Source organism: Staurois parvus, unplaced genomic scaffold, assembly GCF_062004578.1.
Source record: "Staurois parvus isolate SC_StPar_1 unplaced genomic scaffold, SC_StPar_1.0 ptg000629l, whole genome shotgun sequence".
NCBI classification, from domain to species: domain Eukaryota; kingdom Metazoa; phylum Chordata; class Amphibia; order Anura; family Ranidae; genus Staurois; species Staurois parvus.
The window spans coordinates 973,061-991,797 of record NW_028318425.1 but is presented as its reverse complement, the minus strand read 5'-3'; the positions used below and the strand labels follow the sequence as shown (position 1 = coordinate 991,797).

Sequence of the window (18,737 nt, the reverse complement as noted above, 5' to 3'; positions counted from 1 at the left end):
GTTCTGCCTATCTGTGTTTATTACTAAAGCGTCATAATATTCTCATTCTGTGGCTCTTTGTCTCACAAAACTATCAACTTGTGGAGAAGAAGTGGTTCAATATGTTGTCTGTACACCGCTGCCAAAATCAAGCAAAGATTGTGGGTCACTATTGATGTTCCCTTTTATACGAGTATTAGTCATGCAGATGGAGTGAATGCGGTTAAATGGGCTTTGGGAACATTTACAGATCTACATAGGAAACAGAGGAAATTTATTTTGCAATTGTTGGAGTTTGGCATGCAGAGGAATTATATTTGGTATGGAGGTGAATTCTTTATTCAGAAGAAAGGAGTTGCAATGGGAGCAAAGTTCGTTCCTAGCTTGATGAACATTTTCTAAGTGGGAACTGGAGGTTATCTTCAGTCGCAAATGGGAAGGGTTGAAGGTTTGGAGGAGATTCATTGATGACATTTTGGTTGTATGGGAGGGGAATATGGATTCAATATTAGAAGTCATCACCCTCCTAGACAATAATGTATATGGTCTTGAGTTTTCTAAGAAGATGGATACCCATTCTGTTGATTTCTTGGATCTACATATCTTGTCATAAAGGAGTGTTACACACCAAAACCCACTTTAAGGCCATGGATTGCAATGGATTCATTCCTAGGTCAAGTTGCCATCATCCTGTGTGGCTTAAGGGAATTCCGAGAGGACAGTTTAGTAGGATCATGAGAAATTGTTCGGAGTTGAAAGATTACATTGTACAATCGGGAATTATCAAGTCATCATGTGATTTAAGTCAAAACTATATGGGTGGTGTTAGAAAGAAAAAACAGTTGAGTAAAAGAAAGGATAATGGGTTTGAATTTGCATTTATTTCGGACTTCAATTGTCAATATAAAGAAGTTGAACAGATTATTGGCAAATACTGGCCCATTATAAGAAATGACAAGGTTTTGGCACCTATGGTACCTAGAAGACATAAATTCGTGTATAGAAAATCTTCTAATTTACAGCAGAAACTAGTAAAAATTTAATTTCTCCCCCAAGACCTTTAAGTGACACCATTTTTGATTTGAAAGGCTTTTATCCTTGTGGAAAGGTTACAATATGTAAGATCACAAATGTTAGAAGTAGGAAAATTGACACCATTTATGTGTAATGTTACACATAAGACATATACCATCAAAAAATGTAATTCATGCCACTCCACCTTTGTTACCTACCTGCTGCAATGCCCTTGTGGGTTCCAATATGTAGGACGGACTACAAGGGTGGTTAAGGGAACATGTCACCAATGTAAAGAAGGGTCGGAAGGAGCATAGCCTGTCCAAACACTTTAAAGAGGTACATAAATGCAACCCCTCATTGTTAAAGTTTTGTGCTGTTGATAAAGTAGGGGTACATTGGAGAGGGAATAATCACATTAGGGAAGCTTAAAAAAAATTAAATTTTCTGGATTTATGAGCTAGACAGGATTAAACATAGAACTAGATTTAAATTGTTTCATTTCCGATTTCTAGGGCGTAGGTTTTAGTCTGCAATTGAGTCATCAATTTTAGGCAGATAGGGAGCACATGTATTTATCATTTTTATTTATTTTATGTATATGGTTCAATTTAATTTAATTTAGGGATGGATAATATGTCTTGATTTACATGTATTTTATGTATATTGCATAATGGAATATATTTTATGTGCAGGGGAGGGAGATTAAAGATAAATTATATCTGGTTACTGGATTTTGTCTATGAACACTAGGGGGCAGGTGATCCTATGATTATTCATGTTCACTGTGGGTGCAGTATATTGGCACACACCTAGAGGGCGTTCATTGACTCTGGTGGAACATTCAGATTGTGCCCTATGATTGGATATTGAGCAGGGGTAGACTGACAACTCATGGGGCCCCTGGGCAATAGGGGATCATGGGGCCCCTGTGTCCTTGCCCACACTCAAAAAAGCCTATGAAAAAGGTACCAGGGGCATCTCATGGGGCCCCCTACTGACCCCGGGCCCTCGGGCAGTGCCCGAGTTTCCAAATAGTCAGTCCGCCCTTGATATTGAGCATCGGTGTGGGTTCTCTAGCACACAAAGTTATGTCTTACAGAGGAGGAACGTTATGTGGATACTGACAGTTAGTGTTGTAATAGCGAAAGTTGTCCAGTAAACAAGATAACGAATGGGGCTTCAAGATTAGGGCGGGAGCTCTTTATAAAGCATAATCCAGAGGCATCTGATGTCTACTGCCTATGAGGAAGTCAATTTGATGACAAAACACGTCAGTCGTATGTGATGTCAGACAGAATCGGAAGTGCCGCGGCAGCCATTTCTGTACAGGTTGTTTGTACGTCTCTTTCATGTAAGCGCAATTTTATCATTAAATTGATAATTTTACACTACTGCTGCACTATGGGCTTGTATGTTCGCTTTTATATGGTCATTGAGAGTTTATGAAGAGCGGGTGAGGAGAAACCAGAGTTAAGATTTCACTGAATATTGAAAATCACTTTTCGATGTATGCAGGGTAAGGTGTATGCCTGAAGAGGAAGGGAACGAGCATGCTGATCTGTTTGCACATTGGAGGTGGATGGAGCATGGTCACACTCTTATTTAAGAGGATAATTATAGTGATGGAGAGTTGTATGCCCATTCTGCGTCTGTGAGGGTAAGAGTAATTAGTGTGGATAGTGGAGGATACGATTCACACAGTGTTTTATATTTTGCACGGATGTATTACATTATCTGTGGAAATTACTATACTATATTCGTTTTTTGTTTTGGAGATTGGAAGCAGTCGAATAGATGGTCCAGAATAAAGAGAAAATCATATGATAAATAATGCATTCTGATTGGGGAGACTCTGGTGAGAATATATGAAGACCTGTGAAGGATAGTTGTGCGCTGTTTGTGTATATGAAAGATTGTGTGTGATCCAAACATACACTTAGTGCGCATCTCTACATTCATAGCAGTACGATATACACTTGTGAACCTTCTCAATACAAAAAGATTAACAAACCACAGCTTTATAATAAATAAGTGCAATCCGCCATATAAAAAGTGAAACCAGCCAAAAAATTAAAAAGTGCTCAGTCCATTCAAATCTTGAAAGGTGATGAGCAAATGTGATTCCTCCACCAAATAAATGATCAGCCTCTTACCAAAAACATTGATCTCACTTTCCAGAGATTTATTTATTTATTTCAGGTACTTATATAGCGCCGTCAATTTAAGCAGTGCTTTACACATATATTGTACATTCACATCAGTCCCTAACCCTCAAGGGCGTACAATCTAAGGTCCCTAACTTACATTCATACATACACATACTAGGGCCAATTTAGACAGGATCCAATTAACCTACCAGCATGTCTTTGGAGTGTGGGAGGAAAACGGAGTACCCAGAGGAATCCCACACATGCACAGGAAGAACATGCAAACTCCAGGCAGGTGGTGCCATGGTTGGGATAGATCAATACACACTTGTGTACTCATACTCAGCACTCCTCTCACTGGTAGGAAACTTTCATCACCTCCTCAGCATATTGTGACAGACACCAGAAGGAATCTTCTGGTGCAATAGAAGGAATCTTGTGATATAAACAGATATTCTCTCTGGAGAAGCTCAAAGGACTGCAATGGTGTTATATCGTAAAACATTTTTTTATTTAAAATAAGCAGACATATACTCACAAATAAGAAGTAGAAGAGCACATAAGAAACAGACACCAAAGTCTCAAGTATCAACATGTATATGACCTCACCGGCTAGGCCACGCCTAACATGTTTCGCTGCCAATCAGCTTCATCAGGGGAATGGAGCACAAATGATTGTGTGGTTACAACCCCTGTCAGGTTTTCATTGCTGTCTGTGTCCCCACTGGGGAGAATAACTGTTTTTGTCCTGGTGACCATTAACATTGGAACAAAAAATGTTATAGGAAAACCAAAATCTTACAGCTGCCAGTGGAACAGAAATGGAGAGAATCTTCCAATGAATACATCTGTTGTCCCCCACACATTGGACATGGAGGGGTCTCCTTTCATTTCTTGTTGTGCTATGGGGAAAGGAAGTGAAGGGAAACCTCCTTAATGGGACATGGACAGCAACAACAAGAGAATACTGCCAGGGGTTCGAACTAATCCCTGCTGTATCTAAAACAAAGAAAATTATGGCTTTAGATATTGTTTTATGGGAGACTATCTAAGGCAGTGCTGGTCAATTTATGTGGAATAGGGGGCCTTAACTGCAATCTCACCAAGGGGAAGCCTATTTATATTTAGTATATGTAGTGATACAGAAGACTGTCAGCAGAAATGACAAGAGATGGTCACAGCCTGCAAAAGTGCTGCAAGAGTGATTAGAGATTGAGGGCATGTTACAAGAGATAGAGATTTGGGGCATGTTACATGAGACTGTTCAAGATTGCTATCATCCTGTTGCTTTACAAATAAACTTTCCCAATCTTGACTGTTGCAGTTCAATATCCAAACAAAGCCAAAGGGCTGAAGGCTTGGCACCAGGAAACTAAGATGCTGCCTGAGTTATTCCCCCTCCGGTTACATTTTCAACATTATAAAATAATGTAATAGATCCAGTTGTAATGGTCAAAACATTGAATAATGGCTACAGCAGGTGTGCAGACCTGGGAACTCAGGGCATAGATATCACAAATTCAAAAAGACTCAGAGATTTAGAATGTGGTCATCAATATGACCTAATGTAATGTATAAGGCTACTCTCACATGGGAGTTCATGTGCTGATATCTTGCTGCATCCAGAGGCAGCTAAATGCTTCCTCTGCAGCTAAACGCTTCCTCTGGATGCAGCAACAGTCTGCTACGGCCGAATACAAACTAACTGACTTACCCGCAGTCATACTGGCTTGGGTGCATACTGGCTGGTTAGTATTTGTATGTAAGATGACATCCATTGCAGCTATTCAGCAGTTTACAACAGCTAGCAAGAATCTACTGATTCCTGCTTGCAGCTGTAACTCGCGTGTGACTGTAGTAGAATTCTAAACAAAGCAGTATTCCTTCGCCTGCTTCCTTCCCACTCAACCAAGAACAATCTATTCATATTTTCTCTGCACTGTGAGGATTAAGGGAAAGGCACGTAAATGCAATTAATTTTCATAAAAATGAACTGTCTTTGAAGTCTCTTCTGCAGTAGAGATGGCTGGTGACATTATTCTTCAATATTCATCGTGGAATGGATATTTCGGATGGTCCTGCCACCTTAGTAAGACACAAAGATACCGCAGCATTATGGCAATATGTATTGTATTCATTTCTAAAAAGAACAGACATTTTTGGGGGAATTCATAAAGGATGTTGTAGACACCCTTTTGGAATTCCATCAGGCCGTAGTGTCAGTGCTTGTACCCAGTTCATGAATTTGTCCATGTCTGCAGTGAGGAAAAAGGGTCTGCACTGGATACTCCTTCAGTGCACTGACTTTTGCCTTTTATTTCTGGCAATAGCACCTGTTACACTGATGGCTGACGGGTTTTTGACGGGTGGGCGGAGACTCATGTGGGAACTAAGACTAGTTCCCTATCAGGTCCACTTCACTTTTGAATGACAGTTCACAGGAGTGGGCGTATCCATAGCCACTATTCAGTCCAATAGCAGCTTTTGAATCGGCACATTAATGTGCTGTCAATCAAAAGTAAAGTGGAACTGATGGGGAACTAGTCTCTCAGTTCCTTATCAGGCTGCTATTATTAACATCTGACAGGTTTATTGCACTCACAGAAGACACTGGGGCTCTGAGAAGAGAGAAGCACACAGAGCAACTATACCCATGCCCCCCATTCACAGAAACCCGCAGTTTAATACAGAGACACCGGGGTGTACGGCTTCTTTCTAAGTCAGGGTACCACCATATTGTTGGAGTCGCATAACCGTGGCCCCACCTGGTCCTGGGCATTAGCAAACCAGAGAGGCCAGGGAGAAGAGAGTACAAAAGGCTGCATGTGCACCGGGTGAGTTGGCCCTGCCCACATGCTGAAACCACAATGGAAGTGATCTTCCTGGAGCACAACAAACCTGAGGAGTCCACACACTTTTTACAAAATTCCTGAATTTCTGGAATTCAGCTTTTATGTATTATGTGCATTAGGGCAAAAAACCTTTTGATATCAGCTTTCCCCCAGCCCCCTTAAACACTTACCTGGCTCCTCTTTTATTCCAGAGCTGTGCTTATTTGCTCTCTCTCCCTCTTCTCACAGGGCACAAAGGCAGCAGCGAGAGCAATTGGCTTCTGCTGCGGTCAATTAAATCCTGTGAGGATGGAGCAAGTGGTGGGGCTGAGGTGTGCTGTGTGTCACTATGGAAGCTCACAACCTGGCTCAGGAACTCCTCCACACAAGTACCCCCATCACAGCTATGAGGGCACTCACAGAAGAGGAGAGGACGCCATTGGAGGTGGACCCCAGAAGGGAAGAAAGGGGCAACTCTGCAATACCATTGCACAGAGCAGGAAAGTATAATATGTTTATTTTAAGAAATTAATATGTCTTTACAGCCACTTTAAATTCAGAATCTTAGCCCTCACTGTCTATCCCGGTGTAAGAAAAACAGAAAGTGAGAAGAAATCCCTTTGTTGTATTGAACCTCTTTACACAGACAGAAACAAAACCCATTACCCTTTGCTTTTGGGCAAGAGTTAGAACCTCCACTACATGTTTATGGTTGTCTCTGTCTTAGTGACCCCCATTAACCTAATTTCCTGTCCTGTGAAGAAAAAAATGTATTTAAAGGGGTCACAGGCAGCTACAAATACATGACAGAGGTTATAACCCCCTTCCCAGAGAAAAGAGAAAAAAATTGACTCGAGTTGGGTGCTACATTTACAAGTAAGTATTCCTTTTTGGTGCCTGAAGATGGTTCACAGACATAGTTGTCCAGCTTCAACATGATTGCCAAGTGTACTGTGTTAGGGGTTATAGCAGGGTGCAGGGGCCCAGAGGAAAATAATGTTTTAAAAGGCAAAATCTCCTTTTGCATCTAATAAACTGGCTAGGATTGTTATGCAAATCCAGCTTTGAGTGGGATTTGTGAAATCCGTTTCTTCTACTAAAGTCAGGGAGTGCTCTCACCTGTTACAATCCTATAGTTTCAGGATTTTCACAATGTGGTTTATTGTAGTGCTTCCTGTACTCTGTGCTTGGCATTCTATATTTCCACAAATAATGAATATAAGGTATGGAGACTGGTGACACTTATGGCAAATAATTAAACAAGATCAAAACTGGGATCAAAATCAAATCTCCTAGGAAGTCAGGCTCAATGGCCTAAGTCAGTGCAGCTGCTAAAATGTACTATGATCAGGGGCGGACTGACCATTTGGAAACTTGGGCACTGCCCGAGGGCCCGGAGTCAGTAGGGGGCCCCATGAGATGCTTTTTTGAGTTTGGGCAAGGACACAGGGGCCCCATGATCCCCTATTGCCCGGGGCTCCATGAGTTGTTAGTCCGCCCCTGACTATGATCCAAATTAAGTGGTGCTGCTCCAGAAACCAAGCCATTCCTCCACTACGGATGCTTCGGGTGCTTGCATGGGAGCCAGTCCACCCTCCTAATCATGAGAATGTAACAGAGTGTAGGCCGAATATCAATGACACCATTTGTTCACAAAAAAGTTATTGAGCCACAAACGGCACGGAGCACTTCCCTGCCTGGGGACAGCCCCTCCTGTACATGTTTCACCCCAATGGGCTTACCGGTAATTGTAGAGCTGTTAAACTTCTATTTAAACCAAAGTAGCCCTTTGGAAACTGCACAAAGGGGGTTTAAAGCTGGAAAAGCATGGTGGGGTGTAAAAGATAGCAGCGCTGCTCCAAGCCCTGTATGTAGTTATCAGATATGTCTATGTCCCAGGTGGCAGCTTCAAACGAGCATGTTCAACTCAGCATAGATAGTAAGGTCCAAAACTCACCTTGGTCTGCTCATGACTTATAGGGACTCACCAAAATAAAAATTATTCAAAAGTATATATGATTATATTTAAGTTCTTGTTAGAGAATGACACTTACTGTGGAGTTTGTATATAACGCATGTTTTTGTTTAGGCCATCCAGTGCTTTCATGTCTTCTTCACTCAGTTGGAAGTCAAATACCTTAAAAACAAACAACATGCACATTTAAAGCAACAGCCATCTGGTTTCCTGGCTAAGGAATGAGGTTTTAGAGATGGCTAGGAACTATGAAACTATCAGGGAATTGTATGGATCCTCTACATCACCAGTGGGCTCCCTGAAGTGCCCATTATTTGCCATGGACCCCTGGAGGAAGTTTGATGGTCCTATGTTACTGCCAGAATCTTGAGTTTGCTCCATTGCCAGTGGTTGGTCTAATGCTAGACAACCAAATGCAATTCCAAATCATAAGACAAGATTGTGCCCCATCATTATTGTCACTGTGTGAGGAATAGTGTTCCATCATTAGTGTCAGTGGGAGGAATAGTACTCCATCAGTGTCAGTGGGAGAAATAGTGCCCCATCATTGGTGTCAGTGGGAAGAATCGTGCCCCATCATTGGTGTCAGTGGGAAGAATCGTGCCCCATCATTGGTGTCAGTGGGAGGAATAGTGCCCCATTATTGGTGTCAGAGCAAGGAATCGTGCCCCATCATTGGTGTCAGTGGGAGGAATAGCACCCTGTGATTGGTGTCAGTGGGAGGAATAGCACCCCATCATTGGTGTCAGTGGAAGGAATCGTGCCCCATCATTGGTATCAGTGGCAGGAAGTGCCCAATCATTGGTATCAGTGGGAGGAATAGTGCCCCATCATTGGTATCAGTGGGGGAATAGTGCCCCATATTTGGTGTCAGTGGGAGGAATAGTGCCTCGTCATTGGTGTCAGTGGGAGGAATAGTGCCCCGTCATTGGTGTCAGTGGGAGGAATAGTGTCCCAACATTGGTGTCAGTGGGAGGAATAGTACCCCATCATTGGTGTCAGTGGGAGAAGGATAGTGTTCCATCATTGGTGTCAGTGGGGGGGGGAGGAATAGTGCCCCATCATTGGTGTCAGTGGGGGGGAGGAATAGTGCCCCATCATTGGTGTCAGTGGGAGAAGGATAGTGTTCCATCATTGGTGTCAGTGGGGGGGGGAGGAATAGTGCCCCATCATTGGTGTCAGTGGGGGGGAGGAATAGTGCCCCATCGTTGGTGTCAGTGGGGAGGAGGAAAAGTGCCCCATAGTTGGTGTCAGTGGGGGGGGAATAGTGCCCCATCATTGGTGTCAGTGGGGGGGAGGAATAGTGCCCCATCGTTGGTGTCAGTGGGGAGGAGGAAAAGTGCCCCATAGTTGGTGTCAGTGGGGGGGGGGAGGAATAGTGCCCCATCATTGGTGTCAGTGGGGGGAGGAATAGTGCCCCATCGTTGGTGTCAGTGGGAGGAATAATGCCCCATCATTAGTATCAGTGACACCAATGATGGGGCACTATTCCTCCTACTGTCACCAATGACACTTGCTGACCCCTGTTCCAGCATGGTGCTGCTGCAGCCAGCATACGTGGTTGCAGCAGCACCATCTGCACGGCACACTTACCAGCCGCTCCCTCATTCGATGTTCGCGGGGGCGCTCGGCTCCGCCTCCTCGCAGGTGATTGGCCGCCTGTGTGCCTTTCCTGAGCTACAGTTCTGGCACCCAATCACCGGTGAGGAGGCAGAGCAAACATTGAGTGAGGGAGCGGCCGAACTGAATGAAGGAGCAGCGCTTCCTGGACTGGATCGTCGTGGGACTGGGACCGGAGCCAGGTAAGAAACAGCAGCTCCCTGCCCGCCCCTGTACTTAGTGTCCCTTCCGTTGGAAAAAAGCCCTGACACCGGTTCGGAAGTGTCAGCACGCCGTAAAAGGCGACCCCCGACTTTTGAGAAGATTTTCATGGGTTAAACAGTCGTCTTATACGCCGGAAAATACGGTAGTTTGATAAAACCAGATATAGGTAAGGCCTGGTTAGAGACACAGACTAAAGTTGGCCATAGATGGATTGAAATTTGGCCGGTGAAGCAGGTACCAGTACTAAATTTTGATCTATGCCTGTTTGACAGAAGTCAATTGTTAGATCAACTTCTGCTGAATGGGCTTGTTGGAAATTTTTTCTTGAGAGCCCAGCTGCCAGAATACAATATCCCAGTGGGGAAGACTCCTCTATCCACCTCACTTGTGTAGATGAAGGAATCTGTGCACTTTTTTCGTTCAGCCCATTGGCTGTTCGAAAAAAATTAGTCCTCTGTGCCCAGCTTTAAACAGGTAATGGGGAAAGTCATACTGCCAAGGATGATGTGACAAGGGTAAGAGAGTCTTCCTAATAGGACACATGACTTAGAACTGAATAAAGCGCTGAGCAAACTGTTGGCGCTATAAAAATCCTGTATAATAATAATAACTGAATTCAGTCTTAACCTGTATGAAGCCAAAACCTTTTTCTTTAAGTTTTGGATAGAATAAGAAAGAAGAAAGGACTGGAAAATCAGTCAATGTTTTTTTTTTTTGCATCTTTGTCACCCTGTGGAAATTTCCCTTTACTTCTTGCCCTGGAGATACAACCAAAAGTGAGAGGAAATCCCTTCTTAGACAGTTATCAATGAACAGGTGTCCCTATTGGAAGATTACCCCCTCCTCCTGTTCTAAAGAAAACTGTGAAATTTCTGGATTTTTTTCCTTTTATGACTCAGAAACCAGGACAAAGAGAAGGTGAATCTCCTAAGTGTGAGACAGACAGCAGAAACATGACAGGGGTTCCAAACCTTCTCTACTCAATAACTTGATTAAAGTTTGTGCTATAGATATACTTTAAAACTGAACTCCAACCCAGGGGCGGACTGACACCTCATGGGGCCCCCGGGCAATAGGGGACCATGGGGCCCCTGTGTCCTTGCCCAAACTCAAAAAAGACTATGAAAAAGGTACCAGGGGCATCTCATGGAGCCCCCTACTGACCCCGGGCCCTTGGGCAGTGCCCGAGTTTCCAAATGGTCAGTCCGCCCCTGCTCCAACCTTCCCTTCAGTCTTGTACAGTTGTATAGGCCCCTCTCCTGGATTGAAACTGCTTACTAATTTCACTTCCCAGTGTGAGCTTGGCTGGAAGATGTCAGCATCATCTAGCTCTTTCCTCCCTAGCCTTCCTGTCCCTGGCCTGCCCCTTTAATTCACTGGATTTGACTTCTTTCCATCATGGAAGTTCAACATACCATAGGCATTACCTAGGGTGGTCTGCATGCAATAAAGTCTGTCTAAGAATGCCCACTCTTCTAGATTGACATCCACCTATCAAGGCATTTTGATATTGAAGAACACCTCCCAAGAGCAAACCCACTGTTTACATCAGGGCTGAGGACTCTTGAAAGGAGTACTAAGGCAGAGTACTATGATGTTTCCAGGAACATATATACAATTCCCTGGTGGCCCCTTCCACCATCCATGATCTGGTGAAATAGCAGTTCAATGTTTCTAAATGTAAAACAATTCACCTATAGAAAAAGAACCCCTTGAGAGAGTACAACATTGGGGGTACATTGTTAGCCAGCACTTCAGAGGAAAAGGACTTGAGGGTACCTATTTCAGATGATTGAAAAATGAGCAAACAGTGTGGCCAGGCAGTGGAGAAAGTGAATAGAATTCTAGGATGCATCACTAGAGGGGTCACCAGCAGGAGGAAGGAGGTCCTGATTCCCCTATACAGATCTTTAGTTAGACCTCATTTAGTTAGACCTCAGTCAGACCTCATTTAGAATACTGTGTCCAGTTTTGGAGTCCTCACTTACAAAAAAGATATTGATAAGACAGAATGGGGTTTATTTACTAAAGCTGGAGAGTCCAAAATCAGACTCCCTTCTGCATAGAAACCAATCAGCTTCCAGGTTTCATTGCCAAAGCTTCATTGAACAAGCTGAGGTTAAAAGCTGATTGGTTTCTATGCAGAATGGAGTCTGATTTTGGACTCTCCAGCTTTAGTAAATAAACCCCAATGAGTCCAGAGACAGGTAACTTAATGGTGAAAGGTTTAGGGGATAAAACATATCAAGAGCAACTTCAGGAACTTAACATGTACAGTCTGGAGGGAAGGTAAAGGGGAGACAAATGTGAAACCTTTAAATACATCAAGGGGGTGAATAAGGTTCAGAAGGGCAGTATTTTCAACATGAAACCAAAATCAGGAACACGGGGACATGACCTTAAACTAACTGGCTGAAAATTGAAAACTAATCTCAGAAAGTACTATTTATTGAAAAAGTAGTTGATGCTTGGAATAAACTTCCAGCAGGTAGTGGGCCAAAAAAAAAAAAACAACCCCTCCCACAAACAAAAATGGACAGACTCGATGGACCACTGTCTTTTTCTGCCTTCACTTGTCTATGTTTCTTTATTGTACGTGAAAATCCCTGTAGATCAGCAGTTTTTGAAATACTCAGACCAGCCTGTCTGGTACCATCAACCATGCCACGTTCAGTCACTTAAATCCCCTTTCTTCCCCATTCTGATGTTCGGTTTGAACTTCAGCAAATTGTCTTCACCATGTCTACATTCCTAAATCATTGAGTTGCAGCTGTGTGATTTGCTGATTAGCAATTTGTGTTACCAAGCAATTGAACAGGGGTACCTAATACAATGGCCAGTGAGTGTATTAGCATATTAAACTTCAGCTTTAAATGTAGATGTCCCTTTGATCCCTTTGATCTTCAGTAGTGCTCACCATTCCCTCACCTGCAGATTCTGTTTAATTCTGGCTGGTGTGTAGCTCTTTGCCAGGACCACAATCCCTCTCTGAAGGAGGTACCGCATGGCCACCTGGGCAGTTGTCTTTCCCAGCTTTTCTGCTATTATTTTTAGCACTGGATCCTCCAGTAGAACGGGAGAGTTGGGGTCTATCCTGGGAAATGGAAAGTTTACAATTACCTACAATTCTACTTTGGTGAGAAAGTCAAGTACATCAAGTGATGAGGATCTTACCATTTCTCATCTCGGCTGGAGCCCAGCACACTGTATCCCACCAGTACGATGTCCTGTGACTTGAGGAATTCCAGCAACTTGCCCTGGTTCAGGTAGATGTGACACTCCACCTGAGCAACAAATTAGAACTTTAGTAAGAAACAGAAGCCTATAGCAGTCATTGTATGCACTGTATTGCTCCACCTGTCCTTATTTCCCACATTACCCACTTCAGATCTCTTTTATACTTCCTACGAACCAGAGAAATTTTTACATTTCCAATATGGGTCTGTTTATTCGGAGATAACTTTATGATTACTTAAGATAACAAAGTAATACATTTTTAGAGATCGTGTACCTCGTATGTCAAGCCAAAAACTTGTTAGATAAAATAAGAAAGGATTAGAACTCTTGCCGGTTTATATTCCCATTCAGGGCTCTGTTAAAATAGATTTTCCCCTCATTTACTGTCCTGCTGAAAATGTTTTACCTGACAGGAAGTAAGGGAAAATCTACAACAGAGTAGTGGGCTTTGAGTTTAGATGTCTGTTACTAAACCTCACTGTGAGGCAACAAAAATGACATTTAACACTCAAACGTTTGTTTTACCTCTTTGATCTATTTATTGTGGTCAACTCTGAGGTTCCATGCACACGGGGCATTTCAATAATGCTGGTAACGTTAGCTGTGTAAAGTCACGTTAAAAACATGAGTTTTTTATCATTTTTGCATTAGCGTTTATCGGTGTTTTGCCACGTTTTTTCGCATTTGCGGTTTTTAGAGTTTTTTTACCAAAAAAATTTTTTTTTTTGGCCAGAAAAACATCCAAAATGCTGGTTTGCCGCGATTTACCGCAGTTTGCTGTGTTTTTCAGCATTAGAGAGTTTTTATAGCTAAAAAACTCCTCTAGAAACCCACTAGTCCTGGGTTTTTTTTCCCAGTCAAAAAAAGTTGATTACAGTGCATGGACACATAGGATAACACGCTGGGGAGTTTACTGGCTGTAGAATAAATTAACTACATTTTGTATTTTTTGCTATTAAACATGTCCAGTAAAAAAATTTCAAAAATCAAATTGCGTCATATATTTAGGCCAAAACATGTTCTGCTACATGTCTTTGCTAAAAAAAATCCCAATATGTGTAAATTAATTGGTTTACATGAAAGTTATAGTGTTTTCAAATGGCGGTATATATACTGGAAATTTTTTTTTTTTTACTAGTAATGGCGGCCATCAATGACTTATAGCGGGACTGCGGCAGCCATTCTGATACTGGGGGGAACTAACATCCCCAGTGACACAAATACAGTGATCAGTGCTAATAAAAAGCACTGACGCTATACTAATGGCACTGGGCAGGAAGGGGTTAACATGTGAGGTGATCAAGAGTTAATATGTGCTATGTGTGTGCTTTACACTGTAAGCACACTGCTTTGTATGGCTCTGCTATGTAGAGCCATTCAAAGCAGTGTGCAGGAGCTGACAGGGGAGAGATCTGTGTTGTATATACACAGGTCTCTCCCCAGTCAGTAATACTCTGTGATTGCTGGGTGCCGGTGAGGAATCACCAGCCGGGACCCGGTGATTGACAGCCGAGGCTGCGAATGGCGGTGCGGGTTGGAGCGCGTGCGCTCCCTACCCAGAACTGCAAAATCACATGCAATGAAGGCGCCAGGTAGCATGATGTAGGCGAGTTTTAGAGGGTGGAGGGGTTGTTCTTTAAAGAGAATCTGTCACTTGCTGCAAGTGGGCAAAGTGACAGAGTTTCTTTAAAAAATACTTACAACATCATTTTGATAATCTTGCAAACTTTAAAACAAATACATTGATAAAAAAAAATGATAGGTTCCTTTCGTATTCAAAAGATATTGTGATACATCAGAAAATCCCATTACTGTAAAAAGGTATTTAATGGTCATCTGGTCTCACACAGAGTTGAGAAGGGAATATTTTGATATTTAAATGGCTTATCCTTTATTTATCAAATAGTGATATCTTTAGGACATGCTGGTTCCTTTCAAATAGATAAGCTGAATACCACCTAAAGCCAGCCATACACGGGTCGAATTCTGCAAGAATTTTCTTTTGAAAATCTTTTCTAAGAATTTTTGTTTGAATTTCGCATCATTAGTGGCTCATAGAAACTGCTGATTTTCGTGTGACCATCGAATCTGAGTGATCGGACATGTTGGAAATGTTTTGAAAAACAAACAAATTTCGAATCAATGATGGGAGAATCGTGCGAGAAATATAAGCAAAAAAGAAATGAGCTGTGACCTGAAAAGAAAAGAAAATTCTTGGTCACGAAAATTCTTTTCTGTAGAAACATGAGGGGAAATTGAAGACTTGGTTGGTTGAATTTCAAAAATCAATGGTGGCACCATCGGATTACAAAACGGATGAAATTTCCAATTTTTAAAAATCAAATGGTGGCACCATCGGATTACAAAACGGATGAAATTTCCAATTTTCTAAAGAAAATTAATTCAGAATTGTCATGTATGACCTGCATTAGTCTACATGAAAACTAAACAGGCCCACTTTAATGCTATTTTGCACAGTATAACAATTGTACTAATGAATAACGGATGAACACAGAATGGTTCTTACTAACAATTGGAGATGAGTTCATGTGTGTTTGGATCCTAGTCCAAACTCACCTGAGGGATACCGTAAAGAAGTTGTCAGGGTCCTTTCACAAGGGCATTCCGGTTTTTTCTTCAATTTAGTCCTGTTTTTTTCAAAGAAAAAACAGATGAGTTTACATCCCTTTTTTCATCCGTTTTTCATTCGTTTACATCCGTTTTTTCATCCATTTTCATCCTTTACATCTGGTTTTTATCCATTTACATTGGTTTACATTAGTTTTTCATCCGTTTACATCCGTTTTTCATCCATTTGTATCCGTTTTTTATCCATTTACATTGGTTTACATCTGTTTTTCATCCGTTTATGTCCATTTTCATCCAATTTTGGTCCGTTTACATCAGTTGACATCCGTTTTTAGTCCGTTATGGGTTTTTTTGCAGAAGAAAAATAGGGTTTTCTTCCGTTCAAAAAAACGGATGTTAATGGATGCGGACATTAACTGATGTAAAAACATGTCATTCGTTTACATCTGCAAGCCCATAGAAATACATGGGGGTCTGTTTTTGATCCATAAACGGACAGATGAAAAACGGACATACGGAACGCCCGTGTGAAAGGACCGTCATTGTACTGAGCCAATTGTAAGCAGCTGAGGGATTCCCCGCCTCACAGCCACACTTATACATACCCCTTGTATACTTTTATATTTGTGGAATGAGTTATTACCTGATTGCAGACAGGTTTGTATTTGAGTCCTGGCATGTTGAGAATTAATTCTATTTGCCGTCTGTTGAAATTGGAAACGCCAATCGATCTAACGAGTCCGGCATCTTTGCATGACTCCAAAGCCTAAAAAAAAAATCAAAGGATTTTAATCCAGTCAAACACAGAAAATAATTAGTTAGTGAAGTGCTATTGCCATTCTGGAAGTACTACATTAATATTCTACTTAAAGGCTCTGTCCACCTAAAAGTGATATTTCAGTTTAATGTGGAGTCTAATGGGCTAGGCTAATTACTGCTCTGCTTCATAGCTTTGGGACTATATGGTGAGAACTTACCTGGCTACCTGGTTCTGTATTATAGTGCCTGGTACCTGGCTCTGTATTCTCTTAACACTGTGGCTTGCTCATTTTGTTTCAAGAAGGATATTAACATGCCTGCAGCTGTTGACTCCATAATACAAAATCAACCAAATGTCCAATAGGATTCCCTTGTAATGATTACAACAGATACACAGGCTACAAAAACTAGACGTATACATGTAATTTCTAGGAGACATAAGAATCCATTAGGTGATATTAAGTGCACCTGTCAGTACCATAAAGATACCACACGCAAAGAAATGCAGTGCAGGTAACAAGCCTTTATGTGTCATCTTCAGCACTCTAGAACCTTAGAATTTTGGGGTGATATAATGAGCAAGGTACTTCAACTACTACCTACATAGCATTTAACACTTCCAAGATGATACCTGTGGTGGTCAAGACAGCATTTAATGGCATATATTTAATGTATACATTCATCAGCATATTAAAGAACAATTCACTAATGCCCTAAGGCAACTTTAAAGCCCAATTGCATTTTCAGTTTAAATCAGCTAAATGCAGTGTCCACAGTCTAATAGTTTGTTTTCTTTAAAAATCAGCCGCAGCCTGTGTAGAAAAGTTTGTCTTCTGCCTGCATGGAAAGAACCCTTGTGGAAGGAAAGATCTTCCTGCAGAGGTCTGGCACACCCTGCTGTTGAGTCAGAGCTCTATAATTAGCAGGTAACTTGAGCTTTTCTTTTTGGAAAGCTATAGGTCTGACTTAGTATGTTGGACCTCTGAAATGAGACCACTGCTTCCACATAGAGTGCAAAAGTCCCTCTCTGCAGCATGCTGGCAGAGGAAAGGCTTTTCTACTCAAGATGTAGCTGCTTTAGAAACTGTAAGATACTTAACATGCTTTTTTTTAAATGCACCTGGCATGTATTTAGCTGACTTAAATTGAAGGTTCAACTGGGCTTTAATCTCAGCTCTCTGTGATCCAAAGACCACCTCATAGGGTTCCTCAGTGTGTATTTCCTGAAGTCTGAGCTGTGTAACTCCCCCTTTCTCTATGTTTTACATATCACCCATCAGATTCAAACTTTTAAGGCAGAAATGAACTTGATTGGTAGCTTTCAGAAACGACTTCCTACTGACATTTTGCATACACCAAAAGTATTGGGACACCCTTCCAAATCATTGTATTCAGATGTTCCAATCACCTCCATGGCCACAGCTGATTTCATGCAGACTGCTTCTACAAACATTTGTGAAAGAATGGGCCGTTCTCAGGAGCTCAATGAATTAAAGCATAGTACCATGATAGGTTGCCACCTGTGCAATAAGCCCATCCATGAAATAATTTCCTTGCTACTAAATATTCCACAATCAACTGCTAGTGGTATTATACAAAGTGGAAGCAACTGGGAACAACAGCAGCTCAGTCACAAAGTGGTAGGACATGTAAAATGAGAGCGGGGGCAGGGCATGCTGAAGCGCACAGTGCACAGAAGTTGCCAACTCTCTGCAGAGTCAATAGCTAAAGGCCTCCGAACTTCGTGTGGCCTTCAGATTAGCACAACAGTGCATAGAGAGCTTCATGGAATGGGTTTCCATGGCCGAGCAGCTGTATCCAAGCCTCACATCACCAAGTGCAATGCAAAGCGTCGGATGCAGTGGTGTAAAGCACGCAGCCACTGGACACTAGAGCAATGGAAATGTGACTCTGGACTGACCAATCACACTTCTCTGTCTAGAAATCCGATGGAAATGTCTGGGTTTTGAGGTTGGCAGGAGAACGGTACTTGCCTGACTGCACTGTGCCAAGTGTAAAGTTTGGTGGGGGGGGGATAATGGTGCGGGTCATTTTTCAGGGGTTAGGCTTAGCCCCTTAGTTCTAGTAGAGGGAACTCTTAAGGCGTCAGCATACATAGACATTTTGGACAATTTCATGCTCCCAACTTTGTGCGAACAATTTGGGGATGGCCCCTTCCTGATCCAACATGACTGCACACCAGTGCACAAAGCAAGGTGCATAGAGACATGGATGAGCGAGTTTTGGGTGGAGGAACTTGACTGGCCTGCACAGAGTCCTGATCTCAACCCGACAGAACACCTTTGGGATGAATTAGAGCAGAGACTGCGAGCCAGGCCTTCTCGTCCAACATCAGTGCCTGACCTCACAAATGCGCTT

General features: G+C 42.2%; 1 protein-coding gene across 1 annotated transcript in view; it reads right to left on the bottom strand.

Annotated features, from left to right (window-relative positions):
- Positions 1 to 3,157: 3,157 nt before the first annotated feature.
- The window catches only part of LOC149449344 (aldo-keto reductase family 1 member C3-like), a 34,510-nt gene continuing 18,930 nt past the window's right edge, over positions 3,158 to 18,737 (bottom strand). Inside the window, exons 5-9 of the mRNA XM_089693374.1 lie at positions 16,243 to 16,365; positions 12,948 to 13,057; positions 12,702 to 12,867; positions 8,029 to 8,111; positions 3,158 to 5,228 (exon numbers count right to left, since the gene is read on the bottom strand). Of these exons, the coding sequence (XP_089549500.1) occupies positions 5,186 to 5,228; positions 8,029 to 8,111; positions 12,702 to 12,867; positions 12,948 to 13,057; positions 16,243 to 16,365 (525 nt within the window). The 3' untranslated portion in view covers positions 3,158 to 5,185. The remainder of the gene's footprint in view (positions 5,229 to 8,028; positions 8,112 to 12,701; positions 12,868 to 12,947; positions 13,058 to 16,242; positions 16,366 to 18,737) is intronic.